The sequence below is a fragment of the Pyrgilauda ruficollis genome, unplaced genomic scaffold, assembly GCF_017590135.1.
Source record: "Pyrgilauda ruficollis isolate IOZ18807 unplaced genomic scaffold, ASM1759013v1 scaffold32, whole genome shotgun sequence".
NCBI lineage: Eukaryota > Metazoa > Chordata > Aves > Passeriformes > Passeridae > Pyrgilauda > Pyrgilauda ruficollis.
In genome coordinates this window covers 4,127,249-4,155,121 of record NW_024524600.1, presented here as the reverse complement: position 1 = coordinate 4,155,121, position 27,873 = coordinate 4,127,249, and the positions used below count along the sequence as shown (strand labels likewise).

The 27,873-nt window shown below is 35.5% G+C and overlaps 2 protein-coding genes across 3 annotated transcripts; both read right to left on the bottom strand.

Annotated features, from left to right (window-relative positions):
* Nucleotides 1-603: 603 nt before the first annotated feature.
* Nucleotides 604-7,872, bottom strand: KERA (keratocan). 2 transcript variants are annotated; one of them, XM_041474401.1, is made up of 3 exons: nucleotides 7,757-7,872; nucleotides 5,303-6,197; nucleotides 604-776 (listed from the first exon to the last, which is right to left on the bottom strand). In XM_041474401.1, the coding sequence occupies exons 2-3, from the start codon at nucleotides 6,186-6,188 to the stop codon at nucleotides 604-606; spliced, it is 1,059 nt and encodes a 352-aa protein (XP_041330335.1). In that variant the 5' UTR covers nucleotides 6,189-6,197; nucleotides 7,757-7,872. The 2 variants fall into 2 exon arrangements, with proteins under 2 accessions (XP_041330335.1, XP_041330336.1); XM_041474402.1 differs by lacking the exon at nucleotides 7,757-7,872 and adding an exon at nucleotides 7,542-7,613.
* An 8,657-nt stretch (nucleotides 7,873-16,529) lies between these two features.
* Nucleotides 16,530-27,612, bottom strand: LUM (lumican). The gene is made up of 3 exons (XM_041474343.1): nucleotides 27,264-27,612; nucleotides 23,383-24,279; nucleotides 16,530-17,549 (listed from the first exon to the last, which is right to left on the bottom strand). The coding sequence occupies exons 2-3, from the start codon at nucleotides 24,257-24,259 to the stop codon at nucleotides 17,395-17,397; spliced, it is 1,032 nt and encodes a 343-aa protein (XP_041330277.1). The 5' UTR covers nucleotides 24,260-24,279; nucleotides 27,264-27,612; the 3' UTR covers nucleotides 16,530-17,394.
* Nucleotides 27,613-27,873: the final 261 nt, after the last annotated feature.

Here is a 27,873-nt window from a genome sequence, read left to right as displayed (position 1 = left end):
TCCCTACAATGATATCTATTCAGTATGCTGCTTTGGATGCTAAGCCTCATGTACTTTTCACCTTAAAAGTATTAATCTTTGAAGGATGACAGCAATTTATGGGTCATTTGCATGTTAAGTGGTTGTTCACCACGAGTCACAATCTGAAATGTCAGTGGCAGTTCTGATAACTAGTAATCATGCAGCTCATGATTTTATTAACATATGTATTCGGCCAAGTGCACTCAAGTTCATTGTGTTAGTTACTATATAACGAAATAAGGACACATAACTTGTCTATAGGAATTATGTTTGCAGGGTAGACATTGTCACATTTGACAAGAAAGATGAAGAATTTTCTTTGGAATATTTGGGATCTTACACCAATGATTTTCAACATATACACATTATGAATTTATAGGATAAGGTGTTAAACACATGTTTCAGTTCCATACAAAATCCATTCTGAAAGAACAACCTTTTCAGTTGTAGAAAAGATACAAGCAAAGAAAAAAATAAAGTCAAATAAAGCTGTTACTTCTTGATTTGAGTTAGAACAAGTTTCATTCCAGCAAAACTTGTATCTTAGCACTCTCATGGTACAAGAGTGGCACTGCAATATCTTTATATGACAACAGCTTGAAGTAGTCGGAAACAAATCATGATGTCTAGTGGGATTGGAGGCTGAATTTCATTTCCATCCAGACGAAGGTATCGGAGGCGAGGGATATTGCCATAATAACCGTAATCTTCTTCTAGGGCAATGGAAACTGGGCATATCTGAGTACCATTGACACCTGAAAATGCAGATCAACAGGTTAGGTTATTTCCATGGGAAAAGTTAATGAAGATATAATTCACTTAGGACACAAATAAAGTAAACTTCCACTGATGTTAACATGGGAGACTGTTGCTTTTGTTTCCATTTAAGTACTTTGTTGATTGAAAACAAGTATCTTCATATAATGTGATCTTGATCAGTGAACACATATTTACTATGGTGCAATGATGAAAAAAGGCCATTAGATGCATAATTTATCCTTGGACAAAGGGGATATTAAGTTATACAACTACATCGTAAGCATTGAGAAATAGCTCTTTACACTCTGAGTGAGCAAGACAAGATTACTTCTGAGGGGTTTTGAACATCTTATTTCAATGACAGTACATTAATTTTAGGCTGATGCAAGATCTAATGAAGATCTTGCATTCAAAACAATAGCAGTATTGAATCAGAGGAATTTTTTGTATAGTGTATTTAATTTTTAACATCTGTACTTTTCTGTTCTCTGACATTTTTAAGTGGATTTGGTTAATTGCAAGACTATAACTTGTGCAATGGGATATTTTTCTTCCTAATCTGAAAGTTAACAAATCCTCAAAATTCTACATACATCACGTGTAATTTTTTTCTGTACAGATAAAATTTGAAACTATGGCTTCAATCATTACCCACATTCAGATGCATTGAATTGCTTGGCCTTTTTGTCTCCTCTAGGTTGCATTGTCACTTGGCTAAAAAGCTTTTTATATTTTGTCTTCAGTTGTTAAATAGTCAGGCAGCTGCTGCCCTGTTTCAGCCTCAAACGGGCCTCTAGAAAACACCGAAGTGGTGTTTGTTTATCAAAGATGTCAAATTCCTTTGACCAAATTATGATATTTTTTGATTGATGTAACTGCTTGAGGATCTTTTCCCCAGACTAACTGAAAGAAAAGTGACTGGAGAACATGTAACAGATTTTTTAAACACATTTCTTTACTAACAAATAGGAGAAAAAATTCTCCCTTTATATTTAGTAACGATACCATGCATAATCTTCTGACTACAATCCCCAAAATCAGAGAAATGTTATGAAGTAAAAATAACAACATAACTTACTATTTTTTTCCCATAACTTACTTCTTTTCCCCCCCTTCACTCTATTTGGAAAAACTGCCCAGATGTTTGCAACTTCTTGAAAGTGGACCCTGTCTTCGTCATGGAAACTAGATAAGTACATCCAGTTGGCCAAGGCCCGAAGCTTTTGTTATATCTGTGATAGCAAAATGTGTTTATCTTGTGAAATTTTATTAATGTTGGCAAAGCTTTTGGTATTTTTGGAAGAAACAAGTTACAGCTTATCTTTATGTGTGAATTTACAACACAGAAAGCTTAAGAATTTTCATTAAGAAGGCAGCTATTTAAAGTTTTGGGTGAATCAACACTATCTAGCAGAAAATATCTGCTTTGTTTGATCAGCTGAACTACTGTTCATAGAGACAAGATGGCTTCAAGTGTATCCTAAATCTCTGTCTTCTCTGACCAAAAACTATCTCACTGCACTTGTTTTCATTGGGTTAATTACTCCAACCTTGAAGTGAGGCAGCAGTTATCTAACCACAGGCCACCTAGGAAGAAGTTATTTCCTGATGATGTGTGGTATGAATTGTTTCGGGTTTTATTGTTCTCTTTCCAAAAACAGCAAATCCTACCCAACTATCAGGGCAGTAAAAGCCTCTCTCTTTTTTTCTCTCTTTCAATACTCTTCATGGATATATTACTGAATTTTGTTTAAGTAGGAGGAACAGGTCATTCCTTCCAGAGGTACAATTCACCTTGCCATGATCCATGTAGAAGATGTGTCAGCCTAAGTAAACCATTTAGACTCTCTGTATAAATTCAGACAGAGATGAATACTTCCAAAAGGGGACTGATAGCTCCCTAAAATGGGATAAATTTCCCTATACAATTGTGTATCCTTTTCCATTGAGTAGGAGACCTTTACAACTACCGTAAATTAGATAAAAAAATCTAGAATAGTTTATCCAAAGATGAGTTCCACCACTTGATAACAGAATTGCTATGTTCTTTAATATTTAAACACAAAACATAGAGCCGCTGAAAGGGAAAACTGCCCAAGAGGTTCTCATTAATGGCTAATACTGTATGTCTGCTGAAGAGCAGAAGACCTTTTTCCAGTAAAATTTAGAAACAAAATTAAGATACATGGCCCAGGGATTTCTCCCTTTCTCTAAATGTGGAATAATATTAGCTCACAGTATGTATCTCAGTCTTCTGGTGTTCTTCCAGGGGAACTTACTGTTTATTCCCTTTCATTTGTCCTTTGATAGCACTGTAATAATACCACCTGCTTACCCTTGCTCACTTGTTACTTTCATACCTTCTCTTTCTTACTTTAACATTCTCTTTTCCATTATTTAACAATTTACCAGAGCCTCACTAGTGTATCCCCCAGGTAAATATGTAGGCATGTGTATTTTAAAATGCCATAGATCAAATGTGTTGCAAATCTGTTGGAGCCATAATTAGTTTTGGATTTAAGTTGATTTTACTTCCAAAATTTGAATGGTTTTTTCCTTTGTGTATTGAGATCCTTAGGGAAGGGAAATTCTTGTTCCACTGAGACAAGTGATGAGGCTATCATTGGCTTTCCTGGGCTTCAGAAGAAGACCTTGTATCTTCATAAATTGTCTCTGGAGAAATAAGGCTGTGGACTTATATGAAGAATTGATATTACAAAATAGCATACAATAAAACATAGACAAATGTTATTTACATAGAAATGCTGATGTCTGAACTCTTGCAGTGACAACAGTGTAACTGTGATTCACCAGTAGTAAATAAAGCAGTGATTTGCAGTTGTGATGAGAATTAATGTTATAAAAAAGGCTTGTACTGCTCACATAAAAGTAAACCTTCAGCAGGACTCTTTTGTGAAGAAACCAGATCAGGACTTTACAGATATTTTCTTTCAAACCTTTTACATTGATTATCTTAAAACAATGACTGATCTGGGTTTAAGAAGACAAAACCAATCTGCAGAATTAGTGTGTGCTCTTATTACTCTGGCCTGATGGAATTACATTCCTTGTTTGCAATTCTAAAGGCCCTTTAAGATATTATTTATTAGAGCAATGTCTCAGGGACTATGCCATTATCCCTTACTTCTTGAACAATTATTTTATGTGGTAAAATACCTTTACATGATACCCAAGTTTCATTTAAGGTATCAGGTTGCAACTATTTTATATTTGGTTACTAAGAATTCCCTTTTTGTTTTTATTTTTTTTTTTTTTTACTAAAGTCAGTTAGCCACAAGCCAACTTGTGCCTAAGTTGACAATGATTTTTGAAAAGTGGTAAAGGCATTAAGGAATACAAGATTTGTGGAAAAGCATCAAGATTCAGTTTCACAGGTCATGTGTCATGGGAACGTGAGACTTGATTTTGTACATACCACAAAAGTTAATTTTCGTGGTCTTAAGCTTCATCAAACTTATACAGGGAAGGAAGAGGACTGAACAGCTCTTTAAGACTACCTAGACACAAAACTGTTCTTAAACTGGACAGGCTACATTCCATTGATTTCAATTTTATATCCACTTGAAGTGCCAGAATAAGGTCTGCACCTGAGGCCTTGCAGTGAAGCAATTAAAATAAATCTCTTAGTAACCAGGGGGCAATGAAATATGTTCAGAAACAGCATCTGTCATAAGCTTTAACTCTAATTAACAGATAGAATTCTTGCAGGCCACTTAAATATGCACCAGGTATACAGTTTTTTAATTTATTTATATGAGTTCACATTTTTATTTGCCAAATTTAGTGAATAAATATAAATTATTAAGAAGTATCTTCATTTCATAGGTCCTTGCTTTGTGCAAAAGCCAAACCATTCTTTTTAGTATATTTTTGGACTACAGTGGCACAAAAAGTGGTAAAGGATCATGTATTCAATTAAATCACCATGATGAGAAGATAAATATAGAAACTTGATTTTCTTCTGTGCAGTGGTGAATTTTTATTTTGGCTTTTGGCATGAAATGAAGTACTTACTGATTAGATACTTTCATTATATAGAGTATGTAAAATCCCTAACCACCACACCCCCTCTATACCTGGATGAATTTGGAAACAGTCCTGGAAATGAAACTATTAAAACCAACAGGCTTCTGTCACCTTGGGAACAAAACTTCATCTCATTTACATGAAATTGAAAACATTTGAGGACATAAATCTTAATAGAACAAATATTATGTAAAATCAGTAAAACACAAAAACGTTTTTCTCATAGAGGTGGTGGATGCCCCATCCCTGGCAAATTTCAAGGTCGGGCTGGACAGGGCTCTGAGAAACCTCATCAAATATCCCTGCTTATTGCAGGAAAGTTGGAATAAATGACCTCTAGATGTCCCTTCCTTCCTAAATTATTCAGTGATTCCATGATTTTAATCACTTTGTCTCAAGGAGCATTTTTATCGTTAAGGAGACATTTAAAATTAGTATGGTTTTGAAGGGTCCCACTCTGGTAATGCACACTTACTTTTGATTTTGTTGTGATCAAGATGAAGGTGCTCAAGGTGAGCATTGATTGGTGGAATTTTAGTGAGCTGATTGTGAGACAGCTGCAGGTCTAGAATAGATGAAACGTTAAACCCATTTGGAGGGATACCATCATCAGATAATTTATTGTAGTTCAGCCTAAGGAAAGTCACTTTGGGTATTGCACTGAAGTAGTTTTCTGGTATAACTTCGATGGAGTTGTTGTCCAAAAACAGCTGCAGTGTATTAGCTGGAATGCTTAAAGGCATTTTCTTGAGAGAATTTTTTGCTATGTTGAGCTGCATAAGGTTGTTGAGTCCTTGGAAGGTGTCACTTTGAAGAGCGCTGTCCAACAAACTGTTCTGGTGCAGGTCTAACATAGTAAGGTTTTCCAAGTGGCTGAAGACTCCTTCTGGGATTTTGGAGATTTTGTTTCTAGCTAGTCTTAGCTGTTCCAGACCTACAGGTAATGGAGCAGGCACCTCTTCCAATTCGTTATCTTCAAGGAATAAGTAAAGCAGTCTTTTCAGCTTGCTCAGCACACCACTCTCAATCCCACTGTTTGTGATCTTATTCTTGTTCAGATTTATCCATCTCAGATGAGTGGCATTGGCAAAAGGCTTCTCTGAAATTGTTTCAATTTGATTGTTTTGAAGATAGAGGTACCAAATTCTGGCTGGGATTGGAGGTATTTCTTTAAGTCCTTTGTTATCACAGTATAATGCATTGGGGAAACTAGGAGGACAAAAGCACTCCTGTGGACACTCAGAGGTATAGTGAGACCAATGGCCAGGATCCAGATCATCATAAACTTGTCTCACAGTTCGAGTCCACACAGAATTGACCAAAAATAAGAGCAAAAGGCTTGTATAGACGTTTAGAATCATGGTGTTTGCCTTAGAAGGGGAAAAAAAAAATTAGCCATTTCTCAATAAAACTCCCTAGTAGCATACTAGATTAACAATACAATTTTGCATATAAAATAATATTTCCTTTATAAACAGCCAAATTCTTTCCTCTAGGGTGGCATCCATGGCCTGTTAAGGAAAAACTGAAAAGTAATATAAAAGGGATAAACAACTCTGTGCTATATGTTGATAAATGTTCCCCTGATTCAGCTTAGACTCTACATTGGCTACCAGTTTAACTAATGTTCATGCAAGTATCATTTCAAAAAATATGAAAATATGGATCATTTTTAGACAATAAATCAGTACCTCTTTTAAATTTGTGTAAGTTTTCCTGTACAGACCTATTATCTACATTATATAATGGTTAATCTTCAGAAAAGATATCATTGCCATGATGTCATAAATACTATTGTACTCAGTGTTCCTCCGTTTAAAATTAATCATACCCTCTTTTCTGTTTTTGCTCTCTCTTAAATTATAATGGCATCTGGATCAGATTTTCCAGGGTCTTTTATCTTCATTGAAAAGTGAAAGATCAAATAGTGTTTTAACAGCTGTTTGTTGGGCATGTTCTTAAAAGCTTGGAGGGAATATGTTTGACTAATCCATTCCCCTCCTCACTCACTCTCTCATATCCAAAGTTACAAATTTCCTTCCCTAAAGCAAACAGACAAAACAAATGCCTGCTCTAAATGACACAAAAAATATGCCCTAACCAAATTATATCCACAAGAAGCAAATCCTGACCAAACTATTAATGTACATTTATGCATCTTTTAATTATTTTTCTTCTTAATTATTTGCTTTTTTTAGCCTCTTCCACAATTATAATTATGAAAAAAATTATCACTGATAATTTACTCAGAAGGGAAATATTTGTGTAGCACAAAAACAGTGCCTTACAACTCTGTTATCTTTCTTACTGGCTCATGAAGATTAACAAGCATTTTGCAATGTGGAGGCAAAAGACAGCTGAAATTTCTGGTCAAAATTAGGCGGTTGGTTTTGACAAAAATAGTATTTAAATAAAAAGTAAATTCTCTTGTAGGATTAATGCATCAGTAAGGTTAAGAGCTCAGTTCAGTTGCTGCATATGATATGTAGTAATTTAATAGTTTTCAACATTGTTATCAGCAGTAACAAGTGCAGAATCCTATAGCTTTTCCAGCCCCAGAAACTACTATCTGGAACCATTCCAAAGAAAGGGATAAATAAAGTATTTCTAAAGAATAACATTTCTATTTCACACAGTGAATTTGCAACCTTGTTACTCTGTAAGTATTCATAACCTTAATAACACTTAAAAAAAAGAAATATAAAGCAATTTACCTTGTTAGTCAAGTTCCTGGAGCTATCTGAAGGCAGTTAGAAATCACTGTAAACTCACCGCTTTTGGCTGCTAACCCCTGTGTTTGTTTCCTGTCCTCCTAAGAATTAGCAGCATATAAAACTGGAAGTACATACTAGTATTCCCAGATGTATTTCCATGCACACCTTATTAGCTATTGCTTCTAGTTTGACATTGTTTCAGAGTTTGGGCTTACCTCAGCTTTCTTGGATCTTCTTCTCTTTCTATTGGTCCCTGTTGTTAGACTGTAATAGCTTGAGCCAGGCTACAAGCCGTGTTCTAGGAATACAGCCTCATATATACGCATCAGTGCTTACAGCTTTTAACCCCTGAAACAGCTAAGGCACCTCAGCACCTAGGCAGGGAAAGAAGGAAAGCCTGGCCTTAATATCAACCAGCCACTGAGCTGAAGGCATTTGATTTTTTATGTTCTATCAGATGGGGGGAGCTGGTCTAGATGAAACAGGTAGCCCAAAATGTACATTTATTCAAGATTTTTGTTAGAAGATACTTTACACGCAAAGCTGACTTACATCATAACTCATTCTCATAATACCTGACTTGGCCACAAAGGATTAAAACTAGTGCCATCTGTTTCTACGGAAATATTTTATTTGATTTTTATTAAATGCAGATGCTGTCATGCCTTTTAAAGACAAAGTTCTTGATTAGGAGAAGAAGAGACCAAATGTATTTGCTAAGATTTTTTTAATAGCATATTTTCAGTTTTTTAAAGATTATATCTTACCTTTTCCTTTTTGTTCAGAGAAATATTTACATGTATTTCTACAAAGTTATAATATTCCCCAGTGTCTCCTGCAATTTTCTTTCCTCATTGATCTAAAGCAAAATCTTTGCAGCCAACTTGCTCTCCAAAGATAGACACATATTTCTCACATTAAGTATTTTGGAAGATTTTTGTTTTCCTTTTTAGTCCAAACTTAAAGTAACAACTTCATATCAGAAAAACTATTCATGTTCAAAACCAGAACAATGACAAAAATATTTTAAGGGAAAAGTTAATGAAAAATATTGAAAACATAAAATATATATCCTGTTACTTTAAATTAGTTATATTAGTTTTAAAACTTAATTGCATAATTATTTTAATTCAGTTTCATCTGTTTGATTTTAACCATTAAACCTATAACAACCTATTTAATAATTTTTAATCCCTTGCTTCTTAGACTCAGAATGTCTCAAAAGAAATTTAGAAGCAGAAAAGATCAAAAGTAGTGAAAAGAAAGGAAAGCAAACCTTAAATATATAGGCAGTTTTCACTAACTTCAGTAAGGCTAATGTTAAACACATCATAAATTTTTTTCATTAGTTATGTTTGTACCACCATGTTTCTTGTTTATGAAAAAAATGCATCCTTACCACCACTAATTTTTGCATTATGTGCTTAAAAATAAAACAAGTGCTTAAGTGTTTCACTCTGCTAGCACTCCAGGCCCTTCAACACTTCAGGGATTTCTTACAAAGCAGGTGTAAAACTGATTCCTTCATGCATACTGAATATTTTCATAATTTAAATTAGATTAAATTAATTAACAGCTATGCCTGAAAATAAAGGTTCTTGTTTTTAGCAGACGTACTAATTATAGGACAAAATCCATAAATCCCCCCAATTTTCATTATGGATGTCATTTTAAACACCTGGAACTTAAAATGTTTAAGACTTGGACCTCCTGCAGCTGAACTGGTACCCCACATTAATGACAAGGATGCTTGTCAGCTGTAGCCCATCCAAGGGAGATGGGGAGAGGCAGAGGCACCACTGTGTGAAATTTAACATAGTTGTATGTCCAATTGTGAGCCATTTAAGGAGGCTTCACTGTGAAAAGTGCACATATGATTCTTATAAACAACAAGCAGTTGTGCAGTATAAATCTGGTTTGCTTTTGTCCTAAGTCCTCACAAAGTGTGTAGAGAGACTATGGAGGCACTGAGGTCTCTTTGCCGCTAAAGAATGAGCCAAGTCCATCCCAAATGTTGTACTGAAATTGCAAGTCCTGATGGCAGATATCTGCTGTGTCACACCTAAATGCATGTTGCCAGATGTTTACATGTAGAAAGAAAAAAAAGATTGATTTATCTTATGCTTCATGGTGGTCTGAATTTACCTGCTATTTTTACCTGCTAATTATGTCCAGATATTAATTATCACAGAAGTCCCTGGCAAAGGAACTTGCTGTTTACCTTGTGGCAGGCAGTGGTAGTATTTGTATGAAATACTGTTCAGCAAGGGGTCACAATCTGCCCTTTGTGGATTTAGAGGCAGGTATTTGATCCTTATCAAACACATGTTTCCATCCATTCAAAGGAGGAGTCCTTCACTAGGAGAAGAATATAGCAAAATACATTTTCTCAGACTTTCTCAATAATGTGAATTTCCATTTCTTCTGATGCAAACAAAGCAGAGAAAAAGACAAGAAATATCTTCAAAATCAAGACGCAAGAGTGTTTACAAGTGTCATATGTATTCATACATGCTCTCAAAAATGTTTGAAATATCTTTGCAGAGACAAGTGATTTCCTGGGCATCTAAGCAGACTTTAGAGAGAGCCTTCTTCCCATTAAGCCTTCAAGCTTATGCATATATCATGCATTTGTTGTGTTGAGTCCTTCATCATCTGGTGTAAAATATTTCTTATTTAAATGTTGCACTTTATGGTGATAAAGTTTTACAGACTAATAAAAGACCGTGGCCAAGATTTTCAAAAATGACTAATGGTTTGGGAGACTTTTTGTTTTGCGGATCCAACCTGAGACTCTTTCCAGAACCTCATTTTCAGTAAGAGACAGCTAAGAATTTTGTGTTAATGAGGTAATTTTTAACTTGAGAAGCTGAGTGCTCAAAGGCAAATATCAGTGAAACACAAAGTGCTCCTGAGACCATGAACAGTCTCGCAAAAAGTAACAGTATGAAAGGTATTTGCACAACAATAAAAGGAAGGGAAAAAAATATTGCATTAAAAATACTGTGGATACCCACCCTCATTTTTTGAGATAATTTCTAAGAGATACTGTTGGGTTTCTTCTAGTTTGAGAAAGATGTCTGAAGCTATTACGGGATTTTTACTGCACGTGTCTCCTTTCAATCCACACTGTTAATCAAGAGAATTTGTATTAAAAAAGCAAAGAGTATCAACAGCTGCAGGGGGTATAACATCTCCTTGAGAGAAGTAATGTACATGCTTCAAACTAAAACATCTCACATCCTTGAGAAAGACTAGAAGAGTGAAAAAGACAGGCTAGAAAGACCCATTGGGAGGAGAAATAGACAACTGAGAGTGCTGTTTGGAGCTGTTCTGTTTTAGCATCAGAGCTGCTGACAGTGAAAAAACGCATTGCTTTCTCTCAGTAATGGCTGCCATATGTCTCAGATGGAATTCGAAGCCAGGTCTGTTAAGCATCAAGCATGTGTATAGTTCATCACCAGCAAACCCAGGAGTGTACTGCAGGCAGAGCTTACTCATTAGCCCTGTGGATTGCTCCATTTAGCAAAGGCTGCAATCCAGGGTGCCTGAATTTGGGCAGTACTTTACTAAAAACTGTGTGCCTTGCTCCACAGGACAGTCAGTTCATCTGAAACAGGCTCTTGAATTGTCTTCATGGTTACTAGAGAAAAGGTAAAAAAGAAAAGCTTCAAGAGCTGAAGACAGTAATTCCAGTTTGCGTATCCTTCATCCTATACTCCTAATGGTAGCTCCAGACATCTTCATGGGGGTGTTGACTTTTACTGAGGGTTCAGTCTGCCTCTTTCACTTCTGGTAACAGGCATGTAATGATCTCTCTCTTTCTGCATTGCTGCTCAGAGTTTTACCCAGAGTCAAAAAGACAAAACTTCTATTTCCAAACAGTTCCCTGACCACCAGACAGTGATATATTTCAATTAATAATATCTGCTGCTCCTTTTAAAAAACAGCCAAAGGTCAGCAAGATCAAAGAGTCTAAAAGAAAGCAGATGACTGAGCCCTTCAGGCTAGCCCAAGGGACACTGCAAACAGATCAAAGGACCAGCCCAGATGTTCCAGACCCTGCTCCTATGGATGTATTTTACTCTACGTCATTACTAGTGAACAAAAGAAATTAAAACAAAACAGACTTAGGAGCAGGAATGGTGCACCTCTACTAGAAGTCTAGAATTAGACCTCACAGTGGAAGAAATTGCATTTATTTAAGTAGGTATTTTTTGTGCATATGCAGGTAGCTGAAGTATAGGGAGTTTACATGGGGAGCTTTCAGTTTTGATCAAAATATATTGGTTAAAGAAATCAATTGGGGAACAGTTTGGCTGGCTTAATTTGTTAAAAGGATATGTCATCTGACCTCTTGTTTATATAGGATTTAGGAAGATAAGATCCCATTCTAAAAGTCCAGAAACAAAACTTTAGCAGTTTACTTACTGCACAACTTCACTCCCTTATCAAAACTACAGTGGGAACTGAGTAGCTTAGCTGAAAGAGATCATTGCAGAGCAACACATTTCAGAAAAGAACAACTATGGAAAAGGGCTCAGCTTTTATAGGAAATATATTGGTCTCCTGAATATGCTTCATTAAATAATTTTTTGGCACTGTGTTCGCTTTCTCTCTGGTTTGAACTCTTTACCACAGTGACACCAAAAAGTTCCATGACATAGTGCCAAAATCTGGTATTTGTCTTGGCTTGCTAGGTTTACTTTAACTACTATGGAAATGTTACTGTCAATCTCTTACTTTACTTTGTTTTCAGGATTTCAACAATTTCAACACTGAGACAAATCTATCCCACCCTGTGACTCTATTTTTAAAATGCTAAATGTATCTCAAATTAAAATATCTAACAAGCATTTATCAATTACACACATATATTGAGTTGCTGGGGCAACATGTAGTTATTTAGATGATTTATATTTTCCAGACAACTAATGGTAAATGAAAATATGCATTAGTGATCTGATGCCCATTCTGTAAACATGCAGAAGTTTTGAACCATAGGCCATCAAGGATTAAATATTCTGAGATAACATAAGGATAGTGAAAACAAACTGGTTTTACTATCCTTTAATTATATCCTTTTCCTTAAGTTATGTTAACTTCTGTTTTCTTGTTTTCTTCTGTTGTTAAAAAAGTTCAAAAATATTTTAATTCATCTTACTTTTAGATCCCCACAGTAAGACAATAGATTTCAAGAAGTTTAAAGTTATGCGAAGTTCTGTCCTCCAAAATGAATGACAAGGGTTGCATAAAAGAGAACTCCCACAACTTAATGAAAAAAAAATTTTTATTCCCTTTACAGTAATGATCTGCTGCAGTGATTTTGTCACATGAGAAATTCAAGGTTCGTGGGCTTTTTTAATATTTAGAAAGAAAAGCCAAATGGCATAAGCTATATGAAAACTCAGCTCTTACTTTCCATTAATTGTAGTAATTTTTGCTCTAATTTTTAATGCAGATACTCTTGGGAAATACTGAAATTAAACATTAGACTGTGATTTTTATTTTCTTAAATTGCGATATCAGGCATTGCTTTCAAGAGCTGGCATTTCCCAAAGCACTTGAGTTTTCTTCCAGAGTCCCAACTTCAAGCTCAAATCTCACTCACCATGACTACTCTAGGCACTGATTATCCTTTCAGATGGAACATGTTGAAACTAAGTCTTCAGTGTGTAGATGAAATTCCTCAACACCCAGCACTTTGATGCAAACTGACACCACCGTTTTCTTTGGAGACAGCTCTGGAACCCAGCTCCAGGGAGAATTCATCACCCATCCCCGTCCAAGCCCCATGCAGTGGTGCTTGAGTCCAGAGCCCTAAATAATGACCCAAATAACCCTAAATAATCAAAGGGGTGCTCTTCCGCACTGCCTGTGCTTTTCTTAGATGATGCCATGCTCTTCGTGGTGGCAGCTGGGAATCCCAGCAGTAAATGCCTAAGTCCCTTCTGCTTTTCTGTGTAATACATACCTCAGCTCAAGGCTGTGGTTTCCATTAGGAGCAGCACACCTTTCCTTCTTCTGAACTGAGGGTGGGAATAATAATGTTGCAGGGGATGGTTCTTCTTATCCAAACTTAGGAACCTGTACAAAAAAACCCGCAAAAACACAACTCATTTTTTATACACAGGTAATCACAAATTCTTCTTCAAATCAGTGTAGCATTGCACATAATTTTGAGAACATACTGGTCTTACTGTTTTTTTGGTTTTTTTTGACAGCAAAATGGCTGCAATGATTAAATCTAAAAGTGAAGTCCAGAATACTTCTGTTCATGTAGTTTAGAAACCAGAGTGTGTAGTAAGATGGGTGGCAAAATCACATGATGTGCTACTGGAAAGATGATGGAAGTAAGAACTTTGATAGACTTGTTTATCTTCAAGATAGCTTATTATTAAATTGGTTTATAACACATGAAATTTATAAAGACTTTCAGTACTTCTGTCTGATCAAATACCATGACAGACTTGTATGCATTGCCCCACACTGGGATTCACAGAGTAAAGACAAAACTGCTCTTTTTTTGTGCAGTGAAGCAGCTTTCCTCTTAATTTTCTGCATTTCTTTAACAATTTCAGAATAAAAATGTAGCTGTACCGCAGAGGTACCACATAAGAGGGGTTATACTTAAAAAAATACTATTCTAGTAATCAAAACTTGTTAAAAATATGTTATTTGATTTGTAGATTAAGAATTCAAATTATGAAAATGAAGATAATTCACCTCTTAAAACAGGTAGAAGAGGTTACACCCACAAAGCATCATGTTTACAGCACTAAAAAGTAGCAATACATTTTAGCCAACAATTACAATCTTATCTCAGAACAGTGTGATAAAAAGTGTTCCAGCCTCTGAAGCTGTTTTTCTTTTCATAATGAAGTGATAATTTGCCCTGTTACTTGAACCTGACCTTTCTATATTCAAGGTGAGTGTCCTAAATTGCAGCTAGCACTCCTTTCTCATTTCAGCTGATGTTGAACTTTTCAGACTAAGTAGAAAAGAAAATTATTTCTGTGTGAAAGCCTTAAAGCCTACCAATTAAGTTATTTTCCTTATGGATGGAAAGCCTTTTATCCAATATCAGAATCTGAAAAAAAATTCATAACCAAAATGTCCTCCATGAGCACTCTGTCCATTAGCATGGTGGCATGTTTGCTAGTGCAGACCCACACGGGAGAGTTGGAAGGGATGGATCTCTGATTTCACTGCCACTACTCAGTAAATCACATGTTAAAATGGGAGTAGATTTGCGCAAGCCAGCAAAGGTATTGAAAGAAAGATTCCACAGTTCCTAACTATGGAATATATAACCAAATGCCAGCAAAGTTAAGATTTTGTGAGTATCACTTGAGTTGGAATTATGGACTGGAACCTGAAACAAGAAATTTTCCATAAGAATTTTCAAGCTAAACTCTTCAGCTCTAGAACTGGTTAGTAAAATTGATGTTTTTCCCCATTGGTTACTAGTATTCTTAGAATCACAGGTTCAGAGAAGTTATAAATAAGTTTGAAGAAACATCTGAATGTTGTTTTGTTCAACCTCCTTCTAAAACTAAGGCTGGCTTCACAGACAAATCTGTCTCTTAGGGCACTGCCCGTGCACATTATGAAAATTTCTGAGGATGGAGGGTCCACAGCCTCCTCGGGCAATCTGTGACAGTGCTTTATGAACTCACTGTGAAGATTTTTTTTTTTGTATGTCCAGCTCAAATTTCTCCTTCTGGAAGTTTATCTTTGCCACGGTTCCCTTTCACCATGCACCCTGAAACTGGACACTTTCTGTATCACTAATTTAGGCAGTGAAACTTTCTGTATCACTCTTTTAGGCAGTGGCAGGCTGCAGTAAGACATGGTCTGAGACATATGGTATATTCAGAGAGGCTAAGGGAAGTACCTTGGCATTACCTGGAAAGAAGAAGGTTGAGGGAAGTTCTCTTAACAGGGTCTAATCTATCATGAGCTGGACTGTTCTCAGTCTCACTGTTCACACTCTTTCATTTTGCATAAAAGTAATCAGTGTACTGAAACAAGCTGAAAAGAATAATACTTTTCTGTTGTGTTGTTGGAGTACAGCAAATTATCAGTTTGCACTCTAGAAGTCTTAGTTTTAGTATATTTTTCCATGAAGGGAACAGTTGTGTTAAAAGCTCTCTGGAAATGGTTAAATGTAATTTCTCATTCAATTTTCTTTTTTGGGGGAAGTTTTGGGTGCACTTCCTTCTTCTTTTTCTATGTTACAATGCCTAGGTGCTATTCCACAGTGATTCCCACCCTGATGTGTTCAGAAAGCCCCAGATTAAGACTCCATTCTGCAATGAAAGTTCTAGCCAACTTGTAACAAATTTTACTGTCAATCCTTCCTGTACATGGGTAAAAAAGCAGCAACATTTATGAATTCCAAAATGAAAAAAATAAGGAGGGAAATATTTCCATTGTTTTCTGAATCTCTCCTTTTGTTTTGTCCCAGGTTTCTTTGTGAATTTTGTTTTGATTTTGAACATCTGGAACTGGCAACGTGCTAACTAAATGGTTTGGTATGAATTGGTTTGGGGTTTTTCTCAGAGGTGATAGTTTCTGCTTTTGCTATAGAAACCAGCAAGGTTTCTGCTTGAGTGTTTAATAGTCTGGTAGTTGAAAAGAAAACAGTGCCCATGGGATGATCTGTACTTGCAAGCAAGCCACTTACAGCTCTCAGTTACTAACACATTTATTTTAGCGTGTTCCAAGATGCTGACAATATTTGGACTATTAGGCCTGGGTGGAACATACTACCGTGTCTTTACCATGTGTAGCTGCATTTTACTCACCTCCTGTGGTTTCTGAGAGATTTCACTGTTCTTTTGACAATACTGAAACACTAGTTTGCACGTTTTCATAGTGCTATGATTCCCATACTGCAAACTTCATAAGGCATCGATTTATTGGCCAACACAAGTGTAGTGGTGCATGTTAAATTATGTGTACAAACATATTGAAACATCAAAATAGAGAAAACAGTTTATTTAACCTTACAATAAATTTTGATAATGATAGAATAGCTTAGATTGTCTTGTCCTAACCTGTTTTTTTTCATTTTATAAAAGAAAGAAACATAGTTGTCAATGATATGGACAAAAGGAGACTATATGATATGTTTTATTTTCTACAGTGTGGTTAAAAATAGCATGCAAGTAATTGAATAAAAATATTTGTATATATGATTTGTTTTGAAATAACAATTATACCAGCAATGAATAAAAATCTCACCATGACAGTTAAATGAAAGTATGACAAAAAGAATAGTAAACAATTATTTAACCTGAATATTTTTTTCCTTGTTATCTTTCATGTATTCCATTAATATAACAATGCCATAGGCTCTGAACACATATTTTCACAAATTTTAAATTGTTCATATATTGTTAAATCATTTTTGCCTTTGCAATGGGTAACAACATATAAAAGGCATGATGATTAGGAAGGTTGGACAGGAATCTTGTATGGATGCAGGCCAGCCCTCACTACTCACTATAACTCACAAAGAATCCCTGTGAGTCTGGAAACTACTGGCTTGTATTGCATGCATGAATATAGAATTTTATGAAGTTGAATCATTTTAATCAACTCATCCAGATAAAGACATATTTTGCATCAGATTTGGTAATTCTTGTGCTTTCTAAATAGAACCATTTGTAAAAATATGCACACGTTCCCTTAAGTTTGCCAAGTCCTTGCTAAATATTAACAAACAGAATGGATAATATGCAGATTGACACTTGCTTTAAGGCATATCCTAATTTTAAAGCACTACCATGGTGTGTTATTCCTGCAGTTACTGCCCCTGGAAGGGAGCTGGATGATCACAGGTATCTCACTCCAGTGAAATCTCAGCGGCCACCCGAAGGCAGTTGTACATCTCCTGCGGCAGGTCAGCCCGAGTGAGGTTGTTTCCATCCAGGCGCAGGTGTGTGATCTTGGAATAGGTCGTTGGTCCAACCACCTTACAGAAGCTGCTCAGTGGGAACTCTGAAGCAAAGAGAACAGAAAAAAGAGGTAAACATGAATAATTAGGACAAATAGGACAAAATTATTTTTCTGCCTTTTTTTTTTTTATTTCAGTTGAAAATTGTGACCTTAATTCATTATACTATGTTCAATATTTTGCATTTACACTGATGTAAATACCTGTAAATTTATTGGAACTTGAGGGATTTGTGTTGGGTGAGGTTCTTTCTGTTAGTTGTGAGAGGTTCAGAATTTCAAGACTGAGTTTTTCAAATGCCATTTTCTTCCAGTACGAGTTTGACTTTTAGACTTCAGATTTTATATAGAGGTCTAATCGGGCATTTAGATAAAAGGAAAAATCACTCTTTAAAAAACTAGAGATGCAGAGGGAGGAATCAGTCAGTTTGTGTACATTACAATGGAAGGGTAAAAGTATTTTAGAAGACATTGAAGGAAGTAAAAGTTTCTGGAGAAATTGAAACCATGATACACCTTTACCCTAAAGAACAGGCAGTCCAATGGGTGTCTGTGTATTTTGTATATATTTTATTTGTGCCATTTTGATTTACCTGTTTCAGAAGGAAATTTAGGTCTAGGGTTGGAAAAGGCGTTTAAATTGTGCAGTTGAACCTTTCCACATCAGACTTAGGTGAGTATGAATGCAAAAATTACTTATAAAATATTTCTATTTATTTTAATTTATATATCATGTTATGTATGGTCTCTATTCAGTTGCAGTATTATTTGGTTCATATAACACCAGATAGATCTTGAACAGAAATTTGTCATGTGTGCTATGATCAGTATTAAGTGTAAGCTACAAATTGCATGAATCACTGAAGCTCTCTGCTCAGTATGAATTGCACACACCCACCCATATTGTAGACCTCTTTCATGCAGAGAAGATCCATCCTCAGGAGAGAATGTATGTGGATAAATCTGATGTCCCCTGAATACCACATTGTGTAATTTTGCAAAGAGGGTCTTCATTCGCTGTTTCCTTTGAGTCAGACAGAGGATTCGTCTATTGAAAAGCTCTATAACTACTAATGAAACAGTCTGAGAGACTTGTTCTTCTTCAGAACACTGGCATCACATGAATTCACACAGAAAATACTTTAAAGGGTTAAAGGGATTCCTTCGATGAACCCATGCATCTTGTAATTCCTGAGATATCAAGTTAGTATTATCAAAATCAAATGTCATTTGATTTACCTTTCCTAGGTCTCATCTAACAAAGTATGATCAAATTGTAGTACTAAAGGAAGTGGAGAAAGTACCTTTCATACCTTCTCATTAACTTTTGGATTAACATCCTTCTAATTGGATTCATCCAGGACGTGCATTACCATACTTTTCTATCAATAATGAAACATGGCTTTTGTAACTACGTATAAATGTACAGGCAGCTCTTCAGACCGTAAGAGCATAGGTAATTTTTTGGACAGAAATATGATGTTAAGAGTGGGTAAAGACTCATGTACCTTACACAAAGTAAATTGTTTTGATTTGGGATTAAGGAAATATAATTTAAAAGTCAGATCTTGATCACCAATTTGATTAAAGCAGATCAAAGCAATTTCCTATATTTTGTGTAGTGTGCAGCCTTCTTTTGGAAGGGTGAAAGATGAGTGGTGTCCTTTGGGCAGTCCATGTTGTAATACAGTAAAATTTGAAGACTTTAGACCAACTCTGATACTCTTCTGGTTCAGAATGTACCAGCAGAAGCAAACTAATAATTCTGGTTCATTAAGATCATATAATCGGAGAGATTTTTATAGGATTAAGTCTGTGTGTAATTTTGGTGAATGAAAAAGTAAATTCCTGAGCTTTTAATTCATTTTCCTGGGCTATAGTCTGTGTCATTGACTATTTAGTTCCAGCTTTCTTCAGATAACTTTGATTTAATTTGTAAATTTTAAAATAAACATGAATTCTAATATCAGTTTTTTCCATCTTCTTGTGATTCAGAAATTACATAGTAGGTACATTTTTGCTGATGACAAGCATTAAAAACTTTATAAATTTAAATTTTAGGGTTTTTTTGAAATTGTTACTCTTTGGCATAAATAGTAATATTTGGTTGCAAAAGAAGATAGGCTTATACAAGCTGGATAGACAATTAACTGCTCGAAGGACATACACTTCATACATGTAAACCACAAAATTGAACTGTGATAACAAAATTCTGATCTGTGCTGACTGTTTATGAGGCTAAAACCACTTGGGAAGTGGATGGAGATCTTGGCCTCACAGAAGTCAAATGAAGTCAGTTGTGGACCTCAGTGGGATTTTGTTCCAATATGTGGTCCACATCTTTTAAATGTGGGCATAGAATTTTTATACTCTTCATATAATTTTCTGTTGTTAAAGCATATTAAAAATGTTTCATTTTAGTTGCAGTCTCTACTAGCACAAAATAAGACCAGTGGTTCTTGTGAGTGCACCTGCTGAGCTGTTACCCGTATGAGATGTATGGGGAATGGCAATCCTTTAGACTGGAGTACTGTGCCATCAAATATCTCAGTAGTTTACTTCCTCTTTTGTTACACTTATTAATGTTGCAGGTGTAAAAATGTCTTCCTGAATTTATAAAATTCAGGTTCAGAGCTAGTATAGCTGGAATATTTTCCCAACACAAAATTCTTGCATAAGCCAGACACTGAGAGAATAAGAAGTATTGGATGAAAATTGGATTTTCATCTAACAGTACAGTGGGCAACCCTAACAGGATCTGAAGTTACTTAGTCATTTTTGTTGGTCTTCCACTTTGTTGGTGTTCCACTAATCATAAGTGACACATTTTTAGATAGGCCTTTAGATTAAAAACTCCTTCGGGAATTGTTGGAGTAAGCCAGATAAAAGACTATAAAGCACTTCCACTATTTGATAGTCTCTTAACTGTCCTTTGGAACATTTTCATTTTCCCCTTTCTTACTCCATTTATGTGGAGTAACCCCGTTACTTCCTGAGATTTTGTGTGGAAGCAACAATTTCCTCCTTAACCTCTTAAAGTATGGATGAAATACGGAGAAGGCCATCTTAGGACCCTCTTCTTGTTTCACTGAACCTCTTTGGTTCTTGGTTTTTGGTTTTTTTTTGGTTTTTTTTGGGTTTTTTTTGGTTTTTTTTTTTTTTGGTTTTTTTTTTTTCCATCCTGCAGAGTTTCTTTTTGCCTTGAGGAATCTGTAAAAGAAGTCTCTGTGTCTGTGTGTGTGAGTGTGTGTGTGTATGTGTGTGTTTGTGTACATGCATATGTGTGTGTATATAATAATAATGTCATCTTAAACACATTTCAATTTAGAAACTACAGTTTAGGTTTGAGCTATGGAGAAAGCAAAAGCTTTTCTAAATCTTCCATGGTCCTATCCTAGCTTGGAGATCCAACGAGCACCATCTACAGTAGATAAAACTGTAGATTTGACACCTACAATCAATATAATGGATATGCTTCAATTTATTAGTTAGAAATCAGAGAAGTTACTCTGAATTTGATTTCTTAACAGTTTGCTATCTGCTTCACCCACTGCTTCTTGCAACACAGAAGGAAACAGCACCTACCAAGGCATAGCCAATTCTGCTACATATTTTGATGTGTTTATTCATCAGTTCTTGTTCAAAAAACTCAGAGTCACTCAAATAAGGGTATTTCTCAAACAGATTATTTTTAATGAATGACAATGTGCAATGATTGTAACAAGTCCATGGTGAAACTCATGGACAGTAATTTAGAGAAATATTCTTTCCAGTAATATCAACAAAGCTGGAACCAGATTATTCTATCTTAGACAAATATAAATGTTAATTGCAAGCTTTAAGGTATGTGAGAAAAGGGAAACATAGCAAGTTAAGAACTGTGGAGAAATATCTTTGTGTTAGGTCTCAGTATAATGAAAACTTCAAACTAAGTAAGCATGAACTGAAAGATTATATCTTTTGTGTATTTGAGGACAAATTATCATTACTCCTTAGACAGAAGTTTCTCTCTGGATATGGGTGCCATAGGCCATCACATAAAACAGAACCTGGCCTAGTTTACAGTCACCCTTTCACAAATCACTGGTAAATCATAACAATTTATTAAAAAAAAAGGAACTGGTCATTGGTTTGAGGCTTGAATAATCACAGATCAATCAACTCAGTTTCCCAAAAGACTAAGCACTCACAGTTGTAGGTGACGTGTGATGAATGGTGAAATCAAAGGGCTTTGTTGCCCTATGTTAATGATTCTTTCTAATTAATTTTTATCCCACATTGTCAATCAGCATCTTAGGGAACTATATATTATGCCTGTGAAATTGCCTAAGAAAATTGATTGTTGAAGTCTGCTAGATTTTATGGTAAAGAAAAAAATCCAGTAAATCATAATTCTGTTGCATCAGTCCATAGGGTAACAATGATAGTATAGCACTCCCCACACCATCCCCCTGAAAATGCAGCATTCCAGGAAAAGCTAAAATTGTTGTCATAGTCCCTGACTCTGATGTCCTTGGAAAAGTGAATAGCAGCCAAGCTTGGTAACTGGTCCTTTTGCAGAAGGCTCAGATCATTCTAAGCTGGGGAAAGTGCTTTTATCTCATGAGAAATTAAAAATCATAACTTTTAGCTATTTTAGGAGTGGCAGAGTATCTGGTAGAGTTCCACAGGTTGCTATATGTAGTGCCTTAGGTGGGAAGTATTAACTCATTGTTTTGCCTCATCAAAACAAGAAACCAAGATGCACTAGAAAAAAAAAAGCCACTAAGAAAAATGAAGCATGGTAAATACAAAACATTTCAAAATACCTTGCCCTCAGTCTGGTAAGATCTGCATTAAAAATATTTGGTTTTAAAGGCTACATCTTCGTGGAGTTAGCTATGTCTGAAGTAGCTAACACTGATACTCTTAATCCTTGATGGATACAAGCAGGCAAACGGGAGGATTTTGTGGTTTACTTTATATCAACAAGCAAGATGATATAAATCCTCCTGAAGAAACACAGTCATATTTGGAATATCTCCCTCTCCATCGGGGACTACCACTGACAGAGGTGCAGCTGGGGAACTTCTGGCATGGTGGTGAGACCTCTCCAGCTCTGCAACACCTCCTTGTCAACCCAGGAATGGGACAGCCTTGTGCAAGCCCTGTCTCTGCAGAAACCTTCGTGATCTCATGCAAGGTGTGGCATTTCTTGACTTCAGAAGGAATATTTTCCAAATTATAAGTGAATGGAGACAAACTTGCCACCTGATCATATGATATGCGAAGCGGGAATGAAAAGAAAGAACAGGGGCAGCTCTTTGGATTTCAAGAGAGGTTGGGAGGGATGCTACATGAGGCAAGGGAGGAAAGAATCAAATGCAGTTACTTTGATGTATCTTTTTCACTGCATCTTGTGCCTGCTATCTTATCAATTGTTTTCTTGCTTTCTCCTCCCTCCAGCATTTTGATTACCAGCTCCTGAAAGGTTACCATAGTCATAGCTTCATCTGACATCTCTCTCTTTTGTCAACTTAAGAATGCTGAAAATCTTTTTGCACTGATCAAACTTTGCAATTTTTTCCTGAATTGTATAAGACATCTTCATTGGCTTCTATGTAGATACTCCAATTTACAAAAGACAAGAGTTTGAGGAAAAAATCCACATTAGTAAGAAAGCATAAATGTCTCATTTTAAGGACATATTGAGTGACTATTCAGTAAATATCTGTCTCTTTACATGAATGTGGACAACAGTTAGGAAAATGTCAGTGTGCTAACAGTCTAACCAGTACTATTATTTCAGACTGGTTAATGTGTTATTTCAGATACTTGCATTGACCTTCAGTATCTAGTCTGTGGTACACATTCATGAATATGTGCAAATTTAACTTACTGTTAATTTTGTTGACTTGGAGGTAGAAGTTTTCCAGGTTCTCACTGACAATTGGAATGCTCTTCAGCTGATTGAAGGAGAGATCCAACTCAACTAGTGATGTGATGTTGAAGACATTACCTGGTATCCCAGAATCTGTTAATTTATTGTGGGATAAGCGCAAATATTGCAGGGCTTTAAAACCTTGGAAGTACTCATCAGGAATATTGGAAATCTGGTTATTATCAAAATACAGCATGAGCAGGGAGTGAGGCAGTCCTGTTGGTAGCTTTGTAAGTTGATTGAAGCTTAAGTCAAGATACAAAAGTGAATTCAGGCCTTTAAAAGCCCCAGAAATAGAATCTGCTTTCAGCTGGTTGTTCTGGAGGTGAATGACAGTCAGGTTCATCAGCCCCTCAAATGCACCTGGATTGACTTTTGTGATCTTGTTGTGACTTAACTGCAGGTCATCTAGAGTTTTGGGAAGTGGTCCAACAGCTTCAGTCAAATTGTTGTAGTTAATGTGAAGTTTCTTCAGGTTCTTTAGTTTAGAGAAGACTCTTCCCTTTATTTTTGAATTTTCCAAATGATTGTGATCCAGGATGAGCCACTGTAGGTCTGTTACATTGTCAAATGTGTTCTCTTCAATTCCCTCAATCATATTGTTTCGGAGATAAAGGTATTTTATTCCACTTGGTACAATTGGAATGGTTTTCAGCTTAAGATTGTCACAATACATGGCAGTAGGGTAGCTTAAAGGACAATTACATTCTGGGGCACAGACTGCTGCAGATGGCCCAAAAGGATCATAACCATAATCATCTCCAGGACCGTAGTCATATTGGCAAAAAATGCCACTAATCAACAGCAGAAAGACAGCTAGGGAGTTTAGAGTCATCTTTCTAATGTGTCTTGTTCCTGTATGGTGAAAGGGAATAAACAGGATACAACTTTAATTTTTTATCTCTCTCAGCAATATTTGAAATTTTACCACATAAAGATTATATTTAAAAACTAATTGTGATTCCTATTTAAAGTTTTTAATAAAGAAAAAATATTGGGTTGTGAGTATTACACTGTTAATGCTATATTACTGCCCCTGTCTTGTATAATCTTCCTTTATACCTTTCTGCATCCATTGATTAAGTCACAAGAAAGATGATGAAGTACAAGGTTTTAAAACTTGCCACAGAAGTTTTCAGTTTTGCTAAAGGCCTTGTTCAGAGACAGTTCCACCATTTAAATTCTACCAAGCATTCCTATTGTCTCATTTCTAAACATGTGGCTATTTGACTTAATTTGAAAGAGACAGGGAACTTAAAACTGAGGGTAATGCTCTCATGCATTGTGTGTTAAGGTGTGTGTAGTTTGAGAGACCTTTTATTGGAACTTGAGGGATTATGTTCTTTAAAGCATGGTCCACTAAGTTTCATAGCCACCTAAAGAACAAACTAATAGGTATATAAAGCATATTGTCTTTAACATGCCAAACAACCAGTATTGATATGTGTGCAGTGGATCTGAAATGACTGAAATTCAGATAGTGAAAATATTCTTGCAAATTCTCTATACAACAAAGGTGTTGGTTACATTTTATGCCCATACTAAATTAATTGAACAATAAAACACTTGTTTTACATAGTTAGTTTTCCAGTTCACATACCACAAAAGGACATTTGGTGTCCTTGGAGAAGTTTGTGATTCAGTGTATGTGGGGTGACTTAAGTCTTTAAGGCCATAGCTTTCTCACCAGGTACTCCACAAGATGTCAATCAATCTGTGAAGACTAGTATCTTGTTTATTCCTCTAACTGGCTAGATAGATATTCTGCTGGAAAAGTAGGTTTAGAATCAATAGAGTCAGTGAGCTTTGATTTTCACTAGTAAAAGACAAGGCTTCAAGTACTCAACTACTGTTCAGAGATGAGAGGATTAAGAAAATCCTTAAAACCTTTTTTTTTTTTCCTCAAGGAATTTCAGAAAGTATGTGAAGCCTGTAAACAGACCACAAGACATTGATCTCAGATCTGGGCGATCTTCCAGCAGAGTAAGTTTCTCTAGCTATTGGAATTGTTACACAGAGGACATAAAGTACAGGGCCATACCTACAAAATTTTCCCTAACTCTATATATCTTTGTTTCTATTGACTTCTAAAAAGCCATATTATATTCTAGTGAGATAACAATCTCATTGAAATCATCCCTAGGCAGGGCCTATTGATCTTATGCAGTACAGCACAAAGAATTTTTAAAAAATATTCTTATGTTACCTCTACTCAATAACCCATAAAGTCCCACTGCTAGATATTAAGCTGCTGTCCCCTGAAAAAATGTGTCCCATCACATTTACCTAATTACAAACCCTAGGATAAGCATTGACATATTAGTTGTCAGTGTAATTTTCTTTGCCTGTCTTTCGTTACTGCATGAGAACATACAACCTGAACGTGAGCTCGACCTTTAGTCCCCTGCTGGTATAAATAAGAACAGCTCATCTGAAAGCAAAGACTGCAGTAACACAATTCATCTCAAAACCCGGTCCTATTTAGGTACTAAACATTAAAGAAAGGAAATCTGAAAGATTTCTGAAAGAAAGTACTTCTGTATTCAAAGTATAAAAAGAGTGTAATTAACTCCTTGGACTTATATTCTTTGGCCTTATAGTGACATTTTTTACACACCTCCTTAATTTTATAGTTTTAAAATAATATAGACATTTTAAATTCAAATTCTATTTTTCTTCTGGTTTCAAATCATATCTGTAATGCTAAGTTTCATTATTGATGCCATAGTCTTACAGTCCTTTAAACAGAGTACAAAGTTTTACTGCTCTGCAGAACCCTGGAAGTAACTAAAATGTTAGATATCAAGTGTTTTAAATAAATTCATCAAAAATTCTTTAGAGTTTATGTGACAATTCTGTAGTTCAAGGGTATATGGGCATGTGTGTGACATAAAATTGCAAAGTAAAGAGGAAATTTATTAACTTGTTTTATTAATGCATTTCTCATTCAGGTATCTGAATGTCTCACTGTCAGAAGTGTAAAAGGTTAATAGATCATGCTTGTTTGTTGCACTGAACTTCATGAATCCAAAATATAAAATCAGAAAACATTTTTAGATGTTTATATTACAACATAAACATGCTTTAATTAATTGCCTGTGCCTGTTACAAGCAGTTGTGTTGCAAAATACCTGTGAAAATATTTGTGAAGTTGCTCAGGCAACTTGCCAAAACATACTAAATGGTAAATCCATGATTTTGGGAAATGCTTGCTACATTAGGGTAGAAATACTATTCAAACTATGTTTGACCTTGTCTATATTTCCATAATCATTAAGTTATTGTGAGACAAAATAAATATAAAATTAACAGTCAATCAACTTTAATTCTGTAGCTTAACTTACACAGTTTGCAAAAGACTATCTTTTTTAAAAGTTTCACAAGTATATTTAAAATGTGCTTCAAAATTAATAAGATATTTAAAAATACCTACTGTTACCTTCTCCTTGTTTATGTGATTAATTATTTAAATATCAGGATACATTGTCTTTTTCTAGAATGAAGCAAATTGATTTAGCAAATGTGTTTTACTAAAGAAAAAAGCTCTCACTAATATTATGAATGAAAAAGTAAACAGTGAGTACTCTTACACACTTCTTTGTACCCTATGTCAAATCTTATTTCGATGCAGAACAAAACAGACTGCAAAAAATTGCAACACTGATGTACAAAATATGTGAAGCTGTTTTAAGGAAACTGAGAAAGTGAATCGACAGTGAAACTGTTGATTTGTGCTCAATTTACAAATTGGCAAACTTATCCTGTCATGTTTTCATGTTCCCATCGCAGCTACATTTAAACAGCTGAACATTACGGTTAAAGCATGCAGCAGCACTTACCTTACTGCCTTCAAGCTGCTTTCCTTAATTCCCAGAGCAGATGCAGTAAGAGGCTGTATCCACCAATATATGCTCTAAACAGTGTCAGGAGGTAAAAGTCTGCCAGATCCTCTGTGTTACAAGAGGGGGAAAAAAAAAAGCCCTAGTCACGCTGTTCTCTGAAGCTGCTATGTCATCATGGTGATCTTGTGGTGTGGCATGTACAAAAATGCAGCTCTCTAATGAAGTGCAGGTGGATACCATATTTTGTACAAGGACAACCCATCTGTTCCTCCTGTGGGATCAGAGAGTGATATTTCACAAACCTGAGAAAGTTAAAAAGCCATAGGTTTGTACAATATTTTTTTTGTATTTCAGAGGGAAAACATGTTATATTGTAAAACAAATTGCAAACAGGCTTTTGTTTTCCAACTTATTTTATACTGCTAGACATGAGCTAACACATAGCACTCAGACCTCAATGCTGCTGTTCTTCTTCAGCCAAGTGACTCATTCATTTTTCTGCCTTTTTCTTTAACTGTCTTATGACCACAGTAAAATATCCTTAATGAAAACTTTAGCCTAAGGATCAGATTCAAAATTGTCTTTGAATCATACCCTTTTCCACATT